At 39.6% G+C, this 15,334-nt stretch overlaps 1 protein-coding gene across 2 annotated transcripts in view; it reads right to left on the bottom strand.

Annotated features, from left to right (window-relative positions):
- Positions 1–12,533: 12,533 nt before the first annotated feature.
- LOC149311283 (E3 UFM1-protein ligase 1-like) overlaps positions 12,534–15,334 on the bottom strand; it is a 30,439-nt gene continuing 27,638 nt past the window's right edge. For both annotated transcript variants that reach the window (XM_089530704.1, XM_089530705.1), the window contains 2 exons: positions 14,453–14,633; positions 12,534–12,768 (listed from right to left, as the gene is read on the bottom strand). In XM_089530704.1, the coding sequence (XP_089386830.1) occupies positions 12,553–12,768; positions 14,453–14,633 (397 nt within the window). In that variant the 3' untranslated portion in view covers positions 12,534–12,552. The remainder of the gene's footprint in view (positions 12,769–14,452; positions 14,634–15,334) is intronic.

Raw genomic sequence — 15,334 nt, forward strand, 5'->3', positions numbered from 1 at the left:
TATTCTTAAGTAAAAAGTGTACAAGTGTTTGTAAGCTGAGAAATGGCAGTTATCTTCATCCTGCTTAATGGTACCTCACCATATGTGTCAAGATCTGTTAGGGATTAAAATAACAGGAGTCCCATCCTCGATCAAATCTGGCAGCCCTAAGCTAACCAAACTCTGCTGTGAATCAGGTTTGGATCTTGTTTCTACTGTACATTCACTAGATGGCTCTAGAAAAGTGAGCTTCTCTCTTTCAACCTCAGCCCTCCATACAGAAGATGATAATATCTGCAATATGGAAGACAATAATATTGGGTTTGGCTATCTGTGCTTTGGGTATTTGAAAGTGCCGTACCTTTGTTAAATTTTCAGTGTTGTCTTAATCTGATACTAAATTATAGGAATAAGAATTATAGAAATTATAAGAATTTAGTATTGGAATTACTGGAATTTTTTTTTTGAAAGGATGCAGTGGCTTAGTGAAGGATTCCCATGAATGTGGAAAAGCTTCAAATAAATAAATTTAAAAAAAAAAACACTATTGTTTTTACTTGAAGTAACACCTGTCCAGGAATCTCCAAGTCCTCCAGTGTAACTCTGTGGTCAACATCTGCCAGAAGTTGATCATAGAATCATGCTGGAGGACCTCCAAATGCCCAGAGAAGTGTTTTCTCTAGGAACCTCTAGGTTCTCCAGCACAACTCTACAGTTAACTTCAGACAGAGTTGCACTGGAGGACCTAGAGATTTCTAGAGAGAACATATTAATAAAAACTACAAATAATCAAATCTGCCAAAGTGAAAGCTGCAAATGCAGAGGGCCAACTGTACTTTTACTGACAATCCAGTAAAGGTTTGAGCACTGGACTACAACTCTGGAGGCTAGGGTTCGAATCCCTACTCAGCCATGGAAATCCACTGGGTGACGTTGGGCAAGTCATACTCTCTCAGCCTCAGAGGGAGGCAAAGGCAAACCTCTTCTGAAGAAAACATGCCAGGAAAACTCAATGGCGGGTTATAGACCACCCATTTGGGGCGGTCTGCACCTGCCCCTTTCTCTGGTGTATCGGGGCCTCAGTGTGCAGAGCGGCAGCCGCTGAGGCCCCGATCCACCGCTTTTCAGGCTGCGGGGAAGCAGCAAAACACCGCTTCCCTGCAGCCTGAAAAGGGGTGTCCCTGGGGCTTCAAGCCCCAAGGACACCCCGCGGCGGCGGGGAGAAGAGAAAGGGGCCGCTTGGCCCCTTTCTCTTTTAGTCCGCTGGGCGCAGCCATCTGAAGGCTGCGCCCAGCGGACTAAACCAGGAAGGAGCTCCGAAATGGAGCTCCTTCCTGCTCCGTGTTCAGGGCGCACTAAGCGTCCTGGCGCGGAGCAAGGACGTCACGTCCGCGCCGCCCCATCTAGAGGTGGCGTGGCCATGACGTCCTCACGGCGGCGGCCGTATGGAAGGGCCGCCGTCGTTTAGTGTGTGACGAGCACGCACTAGGGTTAGGGCGGTGCGGAAGCACCGCCTTTTTGTAACCCTAGTGCGTGCTCGTCACACACTAAAGTGCCGGTCTGTAACCGGCCAATGATAGATTGACTTAGGGTTGCCATAAGTCCCAAACAATTTGAAGGCATGCAATAAAAACAACAACAATAATGCTTTTATAAAACCTGGAATTACACCCCTGAATAGTGGTCCCAGCTTTTACCCTTTTCTTTAAACAGAATCTTTATTAACATCTGTGGAAAGATTTCCACTGTGAGAACTTCTGAGTCTGTCTCAAAAGTAGAAGAAAGAGAGATTTAGAGAGAGGATAAGAGCTACAAAGCAGAAATAGACCGGAAAACAAGAAGTTAGTGACTCATTGCAGGTTTGTTTAAGGCTTTGTGTTGTGACTAGAAAAGATACATCAAAATGATTAACATGTGCCTTCATGCCCTTGCTGTCTCTTGCCCCCCCCCCCCCCAAATAAATAAGGGAGTGAACCATGATGTTAAAATGGAATATTTTCTCCTGCTTTGATCACAGTCTCCAGCGAAAGATGTTGACTTTAATTTTGCTGGAAGCTAGGATGTTGTGTTTGGGTAAATCAGATAAAAAGACTGGCTGTGCACATTACTGGATTTAAAGGTTAAACTGACTTTTCTCTCTGTCTTTTCAGTTCCAGAACACAAGGAACATATAGTGACTCACTGAATGGCTGCATAGACTTAAGTAAAACCAGTCTACAAATCACACCTTGGGTCATACTAACAGTTCATATGAACCACTGTCATTATGTTTTTCAACATTTTAAGAAATGCCTAAAATCAGATTTTAACAGTACAGTTTACTAGCAGCGGAGTCCTCTCCCTGCTGCCTGGGTCTTTTCTACTATAAATTGAAATTATATGGGCTGTTATGAGCATTAAGATGGCTTCAGCGGACATCTTTCTTTGTCCCATTGCTAATCCCTTCCTAAATAAAAGACTCTGTTCTTTTATGCCTTGGCTGTTTAAAGCCTATCAGCCATATTTTAATAAAACTTACCAGTTCTTAATATTAAACTACTCCCTCCCCCCATTTTTCAGATGAAGCAATTCTGAGTCATTTTGCAACCTAATAAAACTTTATAAAATACACACAAAAGGGGAAATTATCTACTGAGGAGAATGAAATCTCCCAGGGAAGCATTCAAAAAGCCTGTCCACTGGTCGTCTTTTCTGTACTATGATTACTCAACCTAGTTGGTAAAGAGAGGCAGAACAACCTGAGCTTTTTCTCCAGGAGAGTAGCTTTGTTGCTGTAATTACACGTTTTTTAAATATAAAATCTTGCACTTAAATGTTATATAATCCCCATGGAGCAGTGAGTCTTGACTGTTTTGAATGCTTATTACCAACAAGACTTGCATTGCAGTTTGTCCTGTTGGCTCTGGAGATAATCCGCCATTTGAGAGAACACATAGTTACAATATTTGATAGACTGAAATACTTTACATCAGACATTTATTGAAAGTTTGTTTGTTGTTTTTTGCAGTTTTTAGGGAAAATATGAAGCAGGGGTGGAAATCATGTAGCTCTCCAGAGATTGCAGTGAAACAACAACAACAACAACAACAACAAAGGCAGTTTACAATGTAAAAAACAAAACAGCTACAACTATACAAAAAAGTGAACATTAAAATGGAATTAAACTATTGACAATATCAAAATGATTTTAAAAAGATAAAATACTACTGAAAGCTAAAAAACAATTAAAACACTTTGGTCTAAATCAGGACAGCATCTTTAGTCCATTCTTTAAAATCTTTCCATAATAAAAAGGTCTTTGCCTGGTGATGGAAGAACAGGACAGAGGCCTCTGGGAAGGGATTTCCTGAGTAGGGACAGCCACAAAGAAGATCTTCTCTCATGTCCCCATCAATTGTGTTAGTGGGACTGAGGATGTTATTAGACAAGGGAAGTTGGAAGTATAATCCAATGACAATCCGAATGCAATATGGGGTTTAACATTATTGTGTGATAGACTACCACACGCAATTTCGGGCAATGGGAAGTCAGTCCAAATGCAATCATGGGGTTTCGCGTTATTGCGTGAGAGGTGATCACACGCAATTTTGGGCAATGGCAAGCTATTTTCAGGCAATGGGAAATCAGTTCGAGCGCAATTTGAATTCATGTAAAATCACAGAACTAGTGAATTCACATGAATGCTTTCTGGCCCCACTTTCTTTTCATTCAAAATTAAGAGAAATTCTTCCCATGTGACAAACTCCTGAGATAAGGGCCTCTGCTGATGATCTCAGGGCCCAGGCAGGCTCATATAGGGAGACACTGTCTTCCAGATTACTTGGGTGAGAGTCACATAGGCTTTACAGGTAATTCAGATAATTTATAGAAATTTAGGTCACCAGTAGCCAAAACGGGGGCCTCCAGATGTTACTGCACAAAATCTTCATCAGCCCCACCAAGGACAGGCTAACAATGAAAGATGACAGAAGCTGTCGCCCATCAACACCTGGCTGGCCATGCTATGCCCAGTCCTGTCATATTGTATATCATATATGTAACTAAACAAAAGCAAAAACAAAACAGAAGCAAAGCAAAAAACTAAGAAATACTTCCCTTTTTTCTTGATCATATAACTTGGAGAATTGCATAGGACAATGATGATTCAAATCATTTTTGATCAAGCTGATTTTCTTTCATGAATATTGCAAAGTCAATAGTCTATTCCTCATCATCTTTATTTGCAGTCAACAGGCCATGAGGGCCAGTTTCTTTAGATTGTGACATATTATGCAGCATTACTTATAGTGACTCATATGCTGGCAAAATGAAGCAAAGTGACAAAATAGTTATCAATTCAGTGAAAGATTTATTGACAAAATTGTCCTAGCCAGGTCTGGAAAAATGCTGAGAAATGTCAAGTAATCATAACCATATGGAGTAAAATGTGAGAATAAAAACCAGATACGGACAAACCAGATGTCAGAAATTAGTTCTGTCACTGAAAGTAGATGAACATCTAGCAATGACAATAGTATTTTTGAAATTAGGAAAAATAAAAAATAAAACAAGAGGGGCATCAAGGCCAATGCAACTTTATGATTTGCTGTTGTTGTTGTTGTTGTTGTTGTTGTTGTGTGCCTTCAAGCTGTTTCCAGTTTATGGTGACCCTATCATGGGGTTTTCTTGGCATGTTTCTTCAGAGGGGATTTGCTACTGTCATCCTCTGAGGCTGAGAGAGTGGGACTTGCCCAAGGTTACCCAGTGGGTTTTCATAGCCAAGCAAGGATTTGGACCCTGCTCTCCAGAGTCCTAGTCCAATGCTCAAACCACTACACCATACTGGCTCTCTAACTTTTTTTAAATTACATTTTTATTGGTTTTAAAAACAAGTATTTTAAAAAAAAACCTTTAAAATTTTCTAACACATTCTAATACATTGCACTAACTATTGAAACGTTTCCAATATTCTCAATTAACTTCATATACATTATGACTTATAACATTATATGACATTTGAATCACCTCAAAATTGTTCCCCCCAGCTCTCTAACTTAATGGTCCTTAGTACTTTTGGTCCTTTCCTACTTCATGTGTTTTATGTGTTTGGAGAGGCCTAGTGATGTCCACAATTTTTCAACTTTTGCCGGGGTGGGGGGTGGGGGGGCTGTGACTCTAACCACAATGAATGTGGAAAGTTGACTGTGAAGTAAACCAGCAATGTAGGAAAAACATGTCCACTCCTGCACCTCCTTGCCGACTGCTTGCCTCTGTGTGGTTTCCTATCAGCAGCTCTGTCATGAACAAGCCAGTGGCCAAAGAAGATGGAAATAGGTCAGATTCTATAACACTTTCAAATTTGTTACAAAAAGTATGGTGGCATCCTTTTGGTTGGTTTGACATTGCAAACTGGCCATGGCAAATCACATAACCTAATTCACAGTTGTTGTTGTTGTTGTTATTATTATTATAATTTATTTCTATAGTGCTGTAAATGTACACAGCACTGTACATACAGATAATCAAGTCAATAAAAATATAAAACCTGCCAATGGAGTACAATCTACAAAATACATATAAACAGTAGGTAGTAATATAAAATAGAATTAGTTAAAAAACAGGCAACAGTTAAAACATCAACATGTTCTGCAAGGTTTAGCTGCAGCCAACCACTAATGACAAGCACAGTTTCATGTGTATATATGCAAATCACAGGCACTGTGCAATAGGAAGCTGCAAAAAATAGCAACAATAGCTTACTTGCAGGAATGCCTCCTCCCATATAATCCTTGCCGCACACTCAGATCCTCTGGGAAGAATTTATTGCAGCCAAAGAAAACCAGGTTGGTTGTGACTTCCTAGAGGACCTTTTCCACTGCCGCTCCAAAAATTTGGAATTACCTGCCGGAGGAGATCCGCCACATTACATCCCTTGATGCCTTCAAAAAGACAATTAAAATGGATCTCTTCTGGGAGGGGCCCTCCCAGACTGACCTCCCAAGAGAGTAGGACCATCTGCCTGCCCAAATTAGCTTGCATTTTATTGCTAATTTAAATGGTTTTAATTAATGTTATTGTTTTATATGTGGTTTTATGTATAGTAATTGGGGATAGGGAAGGGTAAGGGGGTTGAGTGATTGAGGGAACTTTTTTATGCTTCTGTTTGTATAATTTTGTATTCGAATTCTGTTGTTACCCGCCTCAATCCTCTGGAAGAGGCAGGATACAAATAAATATTATTACATATTATTATTAGAATGGTTTGGGGGTAACAACAGCAAGTAAATGAGTGCTTGGCCAGTATACAGCTAAGACTGTAAAGTAGGCTAGCATCTCAGTTTCAGACACATTCATGTAGCATTAAACACTACTTATTTCCACTGAAATAACCTAGTGTTTATTGTAGCATGTAAATATTATCTTTAGATAGATAGATAGATAGATAGATAGATAGATAACAGCCATTGATAAAAAATTATTTGAAGTGTAAGCCTATACAAACATATCTTGGAGTAAGCCCAGCTCACAGCGGGACTTACATCTGAGTAAACCTGCACAGGATTGTACAAAGAAGAGATAAAACAACTTTGACATGAGTAATTGTAGAATCAGCCTAGTAATTTCTCAGATTTCCACTGCCAATAATAAATGGATTTTTCAAATGATACTTTCTTAATTTTGTACAAGAGCGAAGTAGCTACTGATAGCATAAAACTGTATAGGAATATAAATATGATTCATAATTTGTAAGCAACTCAAATATCACAATACTGGCAAGATATAAGTTAGTACTAATTGAAAAGTTATCTCTTCCAGGTCTACTTAATCTTTCTGGCACATGTAATATCATCATCATCATCATCATCATCATCATCATCATCACCACCACCACCACCACCTGACCCTTTTCCAAAAACTGGAACTCAGGGTGGTTCACAACATTAAAAAACAGTACAATTAAAAACATACAAAAATAGTGCATTAAAATAGAATTAAATTATTAAAATATTAAAACAAGTTCCATATTTAAAAAATAAAACACAATTAAAAAGATAAACATGTTAAAAATACTTTAAAACAATGGATTCCATCCTTATTCTTTCTCTAGCCACATAGCAGTATTGAGTATATAAATTATAAAGGAAAAAAGGGACTAAAATTAGCTATTATGATGCACTCTTATGGCAGCAGTGAGTAGAAAAGTGTTGCATAATACTGTAAATGATTTTGAATAATTAGCAGGCAAACATATGAGAGAGAAACAGACTAAAATACTCACTTTTTTTTGGTGCCAGTTGCATTTAGTTACACTTTGGTATCACAACAAAGATGAAGACAGTATTCAGGCCATGAGAAACAAAAGATTCAAAAGAAACAAGTGTACTCCACCAGGCTTGTTTTGTCTCCTGTGAGTGGAGTTTTTCTTTTTTGCTTTTGGAGAAGGCAGCCAAGAAGGTCACTCCATTTCCTTTAGCCCACAAACAGCTGGCTCCCTTGCTCTTTTGTCATATCCAGCATGCACACATAATGTAGGAGGGCCTTTAAAATGCATGTATTTCAGAAGTAAGGGAGGAGGCGTTTCAAAGATCTTAAAATAATTAGAAAAGCAATCATTACAGACAAAAATACACTTGCTCTTTTATGGAGCTGACCACGTGACAGCTGTGATCCTGTAGCTTTTGTCCGTATAGTACACTAAATATTTCCCACCAGCTGCTCAAGAAACAACGGTTGTCCAAAGGGGTCAAAGTAAGAATCAAAGCTTGGACCTCTGAAGTTAGAATTGGGTTAGATTCTTAAGTATTTATCTGATGGAGTCCATCAGAGCCCTGGTGACAGATCATGGCTGGGCCAATTGGACCTTTACGAGGAAACTGGAAATGCTCACTTCCATTGATCTCAAAGGACATGTTCACACTGTTGTAGTTCAGCCACCACAATGGCAGTCCCATGTATTCACGTGGCACTTTGTCTCATTCCTGCATGAATTATAGCATTGCTACTGTGCATCAGCATAGTCAGCCTACATAATTTGGTATTGTCAACAAACCTGGTCACCTCAGTACTCACCCTCTAAACCCCAGATAATTTATCGATGTTAAAAAAATCACATCTTAATGCAGATCTTTCAAGATCCACTCCTTAAACCTTTCCCTTGCAATAACTGTCCATTTACTACTACTCCTTTCTGTTTTTTTAACCACTTACCAGATCGTAAGGAATTGTCCTCTTTTCCCACGACTACTAACTCTGCTCAAAAAAGTTGAAGTGTATGCCATTATCCACTTGCTAGTTGACAAAGGAACTCTATGTTAGTGAGAGAGGACTTGCATTTCTAGAAACTATGTTGCTTCTCTTTCAAAAAGACTTGCCTTTCTATATAATTGATATCTTTAATAACAGCTTACATCGACCCAGAGCACATACTATTTCCTCGATCCACTTCAATTCCTTTATAAAAATGTTGTTATGTCACCCAATTTCCTGTCTTCTAGCATAGAGCGTCATATTAGAGAAGTTATATGTCAGATGATCAACATTTTCATATCTCTTTTTTCAGTTGAATATTTGCATCAGGTGATTTGTTTGTTCTTCCTATACAGTTTGTATCCAAGAGATATCTGTACCCAACTGGTTCTGTCAGTCCCACCAAACTTCCACAATACCCACTGCAACTATGGGGCAGTACCTTTCAGGGCGGTCTGTAGGTGCCAGTTTTTGGCCCATAGCTTTGCCGCAGCAGCCAAACTGTGCAGCAACACTGCTGACCAAAAAAAGAGCCACCTAGAGTGGCTCTTTTTTGGGACGTTATAAGGGGTGCTTTGCAGCCCTTATGACGTCTCTTCCTGTGCATGACATGTGGGTGCTGTGACGCCCACACATCATGCACATGCCCCCCATGTGGGTGGGGTGGTGCTGTAATGGTGCCGCCCGTACGTTGTAGGGCTCGGCAGTGTCTGTTTGGTGCGCGCTGCCGAGCCCTACTATCACCACCAGGATGTTGCATCCTGGTGGTCTGTACTGGGCCTATGTTGTCCTTTAAAAACAAGCACTCAGACTTCCCCATGTAGGTTTCGAGGCTTCCAGAATCAGCAGAGACACATGGATGAGGATTACATTGGCTTGGAAGCAGTTTTAAATGTTCGTAGCCCACATGTGTGCCATTCTGCCCAACAATAAAACATTCCAAGTGCATTTAAGTAGGCCTTTTGCTTAAAAGATGAATAGTGCACACATACAAATGCACAGAAACCTCATTAGCCATTATTAACATAATTTTGCCCAAGTTATACTTTAACTTATTTACAAAATAGATTATGATTATATAAAAGATTTCATAGCTGATAGTAGAAAATCAAATAAACTTGAGTCAACAAATAGGCCAAATAAAGCCGAATCAACCAAGGTCAAATACTGAACATATTTCTTTATAGGCTTCCTGCCTCTTTATGACTCCTAAGTGGCTTTCAATTACTACTGTGTGGTTCCAGCTGTCTAGTTTCTGATGCAAGAAACAGAAATGAATCATGAGTAGTACAATATAAAATAAATGGTCCCCTGAAAGTTAATGAAGTAATTAAATTAAATAAGAACACAACGAGATGAGTTCCTGCATGGCAAGGGGTTGGGCTGGATGGCCCTTGTGATCTTTTCCAACTCTATGATTCTATGAATTAGAGATGTCTTACATGTTTGACATACATATGGTTCTTTGTGGTTGAAGGTGGGTAGCTTCTTGCCTTTTTTTGTACATTTATTTGAAGAGAGAGGAAATCAAATTTTTGAGGGGCTTCATGCCTTCCATATTGTTGGCACTATAATACCATGGGAAAATTTTCAGAATTTTATTCCAAATGCTTAACTTAAAGCAAGGTTGAGCAAACTTCAACCTCCCAGGTATTGCCTGAATGCAACTTCCAGCAGTCCTAGTCAACATTGCTAATGCTAAGAAATTATGGGAGGTTCAATCCAACATCTGGAGGAACACATAATCCTTAGCCCCGATCTTAGGACTTTTAAAGCACTTTCCCCTCTTGCTTCTGGAAACCTTAGTTGGTTCACAAACTTGCTCTTTCTTTTGTGTGAATGAAGCTATTTTGATTACGTAAATTGCAGCTCTCTCTTCCACACAGGGAATTCAGAATTAAAAGGGTAGGGAATCTCCCATCATAGGCCTTCCACTTATTATTGTCACCAGTGGACACCCTCCAATTTGTCCACATATATCCCTGCTGTCCATCCAAGCCCTGGAAGAATATTTTTCTCAACAGTTGCACCTTATGCAAGGAATTCCCAAAACAGTTTGCCTTGCCCAATCCTTATGGCACCATCTGGAGATCTACACAGAACAAAAGTAACAGATGAAGAAAGGAAACACAGAAGAGTAAGATGAAGTAAAAGAAACAGTGGAGGCCTTGAACAGGAAAGGTAGTGGGGAAAAAACCTTGACACATTTATTGGAAGGGACATGAGATACAAAGGAAGCCTATGTGTAAAAAATGACAGAGCACAGAAAGTGATGAAAGGAACAGCATGAAGAAGACTCAATTTTAAATGTGGGGAAAGCTAATGGAAATAAATCAGGAAACATGGCAGGAAGTACACAAGATTGTTATAGTGTGGAAAATATTCCCGACATAATTTCAAAGCCCATCACATTTTAAAGGAATCTAGTTTGGTAGAAGCTAGCTCTGTCTACATTTCAGAGAAAACAGTCTCACTATAGTAACATTTCACTGCCTGGTTTTAGGCCAGAATATGTGACACTAACAGCATGAATGCACAAACAGCTGGAAGAGATTAATGTGGCACCAAAACATACCAGCTTTCTAATCACTACAAAAGCAAGTCATTCTTGTTCTTAAATGACTTTAAAATAATGGGAATTGGCAAAGAGTTAAATCAAATGCCCCCTTTATATTAACTTAAACCCCTCAGATGAAAACAATGAAATACTGAAAATAGCAGTGACAGCAACAGGCAGAATACTTGGCACCAACTGTAATAATAATAAAAAAACCCTCACATAATGGCAGTACTGGAGAATAATTTACTCAGTAAAGCTAATAAATACACAAAAGGCTGACACAGGAACTAATGATAGCTTATTCATTAGTTTTTCCTCGTGGGAGAGATTGAAAGCCTCTTTACTACTTATAATGGTATTCCAAAAACTAGAAGAGGAAAATAGTTCTTAAAAACACACAGAGATGTATCTAGTAACAGGTGACCATACATTTTATTTAAAGTTCACCTTAACTTGGCATATTTAAAGAAAAAGATACATGATATGTTTCTGTCCTCTGAGAAATTTCTAGTAATTCTTTTACCAGAAGTAACAAAAATATTTTTTGTCTACTAAGGGAACACTGTTGATAAATGTATCTGAAATCTTTGGGGGGGAAAACTGAGGATAAGTCAAACTCTTTTGGCATTCATTTTTTTCTCTCATTAATTACAAAATTATTTTTGCCCATATGGTGGCTGTACCCTGTGATACTAATTAATTAATTAAAATATGTACATTCTGCCCACTATCTAGAGCTCTCAGGAAGGCATACAACAAAACCAATCTGACATTTTAAAATGTTGAGAATAATTAATATATTTTCAAAAGTTTAAAAAATATAAACAATGTAATGAGTTGAAAAGATAGAGTTAAAAAGGTTAAAACAAATCCTTTCCAGACAGTGTATATTTGTCGATGGGAGGGAAAGTGAACTTGTGTGACAAAAAGTAACTAGTGGCATTTTATTTTTAAACTGTAATTTGGGAAGAAAAATATGTAATCCAGACACACTGGGTTGAATCCAAAAAGGGCCTCCCACAAACATAAGGACTCCCTCCAACAGCAGGAGGCTTTTGATGCAAGCAAAGTTTTTTTGCTGGCTGAACAAGGGACACCATCCTTGCTAATTTCTTCCTTTCCCATGCACATGATCCCTGTAAATTTGCCCTGGAGGAAACTACTGGAACAGCAGTGCTGGAAGAAGGGTGGAATTGCTCAAAAACCTCTCCCCATTATCAGTAAGGGCAAGCATTGTGCACAAAATTCCACCAGAGGAAACTTCTGCAGACAAAAGTAAAACTCTAGGTCCAACACAAGAATTTTGTACACTTTAAAATAAAAATGTTTTAAAGTCATTCAGCAGAAGCAACATGTAAATGTGAATATATGAGAACTGGATGAAATATAATGTATGTGTAAGAATTCATACGTTCATTCAAGAAAAAAGTAATAATGATAATGGAATAAACTGGATGAAATTCGACATTCAATGAAATCTGAAAGATTGCTAGCTCTAATACATTTTAGTTAACTCCCAACCTTTCAGACCGACATGATAGCCACAAACGTAGTTGAATTCTCAGCTAAAGATGTTCAGTCCACAGATCATGTAATTTTGTTTCAAGTTATTTTTAAAGCATTATGTTCTGCTCATTTGCCTTGCCACTGATACAACCAGCAGCTGCTGTATTTTGCATTATAGTGCTAGAAGATGCCAAACAAGCCAAATTTACACATCATCATCGTCGTCGTTGTTCTTTAAAAGAAAATATTCTGACTCTGAAAATCCTGAATGAATTTTATTATCATTCCTCTGTTACAGAAGATTTTCTAGGCCTCAGAACAAGATCTTTGACAGAGCCAGAGAGTTCTTGCAGCTGTTTTCGGATTGCTTCTATGCTCTCTTCTGTGTCCAAGCTATCATCCATTGAATCGTCATCACCTTGACCAATCTTCTTATTCTGATTTACCAGTTGTTTCACTACTAACCCCTGGTATTTGACAAGAAGAGAATGCTGATCCTGAAAGTATAAAGAAGTATTTACTAAACTATCTATCATTTAAAAGATTTTGAAGAATCTTATTAGTTCACAAAAAGAGGAAGAGGCTGTAAAGAAGAACAGGTAGAATATGATTATGAGCACAACTTAAAGCTGGAATCTAGGATCAAACTAAATGAGACCTTCATATTCTCTGTTTTGTGTTACTTAATCTTTATAGTTATTTTGGGATGATAATTTCACACTAGGAGCAGCTAAGAAATGCAGCAGACTACATGACGGATTTGTCTCCCACACTATTATTGTTACTATTCAATAAGGCCCAGAACAGACAGCCTGGAAGGAGTGGCAGAAGCCTGCTCTGGCCCTGATTAGGCTGGGACTACAGCAACCCACTCTAGAAGCAGGCCACCGCTGCAGTCCCAAGCTGTGCCAGCCAGGAGTCAATCTAAATTGACTGCTCTTTAGGCCAGCTTTTCCCGGCTTGGTGCGGCCTCGGTGTGGCTGCTGACCGCTTTGGAGGCATGTGTGATTAAACACCATACCCCCTAAAATGTCTGAAAGCCACCTTATTTGCCCTATGTATTTTGGGCCTAAGTTGCCATACATGTTGTTGCTGTGTGACATCAATTAGTTTCTGATTTATGGCAACACTAAGGCAGCCCTATCAGATGATTTTCTGGGGCTAAGAGTGAGTGACTTGTCCAACGTTACCCAGGTCTGAACACACGGGCAAAATAAAGTGGCTTCTGGTCACTTTGGGAGCGTGGTGTTTGGATGACACATGCCCCCAAAATGGCTGGAAGCTGTGCTGAGGCCGTGTTTCTGGGGCAAGAGGTGGACCTTTTAGGAGTGGATTACATCTGCTCCTGCCAGCAGCCTGTTTGAGAATGCAGTAGCGGACTGCTTTGGAAGCAAGCCGTGGAGTCGCCCTGGTCCTGGTGCAATTGGGGCCAGAGGCCACTCAATGTGGGCATTGTGATTTGGCCCCCAGTGTGTTTTAATGGATGAGTGGGGAATCGAATTCTGGCCTCTAGGGTCGAAGTCCAATGCTCAAACCACTACACCTTGCTGGCTCTCTCACCATACATGCTTATTATAATTCTACTGAACAAAGAGAGCTGCAATGCAGTCTTTTAACAGTGTAATTCTATCTCTCCCAAATCAATCAATTCAACACACCTTAATCCCAGAAAAATGAGTGTGGATTGCAGGTAAGCAGAGTAATCCAAAGCAGAGTTGGAGAGGATAGCAATGGACTCACCACCGCATCTCAAAACCTGCTGGCTCATATCAGCCAAAATAGAATGTGAATTCCTCCCATTTCTTTCATTATGGCAAGTCTTGGCTGGCATAACTCATGACCCAGTGATCAGCCTCTTTAGGAGATCTCTAGTGTTTGGATCTGGTGGATTCAAAGCTGTTGATGCCTCACTCCTGGAGCTGCCACTACATTATTTGGGGCTTTCCACCCACCCTGGGGCTTTTCATTCATCTGGATGCAGTAGGAACTGTTATCATAGCAGAAATCTCTCTTCCACTACTAACAGAACTTCTTTTCAGTATTCAGAGGGTGACAGAAGGCTACCGAATGTCTGCACTTTTCTGTCTTTTGCAAACAGGAGAAAATATGCTACAGATACAAAATAGATGCTCCAAGCTTCTTTTTTAAAAAGTTTGTTTTTGTATATGTGTGTGTAAATACCTCTGGGATCTTTGTATTCAAGAAAGTAATGATTTGTGGCACACATCGCCCTGGTGTATGAAGCATACAGTGTGTTGAAAACTGAAACAGCAAGACAGATGCCAGGTGGAGCACAAGAGCAGGATCTTCTGTCACTTTTAGGTGTTCAATCAGAGCTTGCCTGTGCTGGAACAGGATTTGCCTAAAAATAAGGAAGAGAATGTATGGTTAATGCAGCCATTAAGAGGCCTCAAATTTCCCTTTGTTTTACAAAGCATTTTCAAATAATAGTTCAGTCCAATATCTATTCAGAATTAAACTTCTGTAGACATCAACAGGATTTACACCCAGGTCATTCTGTTCAGGAATGCAGCCTAAGGAATGTAAGAAGAGATTGCTTATCTGTAAATGTGGTTCTCCAACTGGTAATCTATGGACTCACACATATGGGTTACTCTGTACCTTCACTGAGACTCTTGCAACTTCTAGCATTACTGCTCTCCATAAAGCTATATGCTATGCTTCTCTGCCTACTTTCAGTTCCAAGTCTGCCATAGCATGCTAAGGAAGCTTCCTACTGATGTTGCCACTGCAGCAGAAGGAAATGAACTGAGAATAGGCAGGAAAGCACAACAAGTAGCTATACCGAAGGACGCAAAACACAACTCTAAATTTCCAAAGATGTTTGCACAGGCACCGAGTGACCCATATGTGAAGTCAAAGGCTTTCATGGCTGACATCCATGGTTTTTTGTGGGGTTTTTGGGCTATGTGGCCATGTTCTAGAAGAGCTTCTTCCTGATGTTTCGCCAGCATCTGTGGCTGGCATCTTCAGAGAATCCTTCATTTCTCTGAAGATGCCAGCCACAAATGCTGGCGAAACATCAGGAAGAAACTCTTCCAG

The sequence above is a fragment of the Sceloporus occidentalis genome, unplaced genomic scaffold (genome assembly GCF_023333645.1).
Source record: "Sceloporus occidentalis isolate IW3139 unplaced genomic scaffold, rSceOcc1.0.p SCAF_6, whole genome shotgun sequence".
Classification (NCBI taxonomy): domain Eukaryota; kingdom Metazoa; phylum Chordata; class Lepidosauria; order Squamata; family Phrynosomatidae; genus Sceloporus; species Sceloporus occidentalis.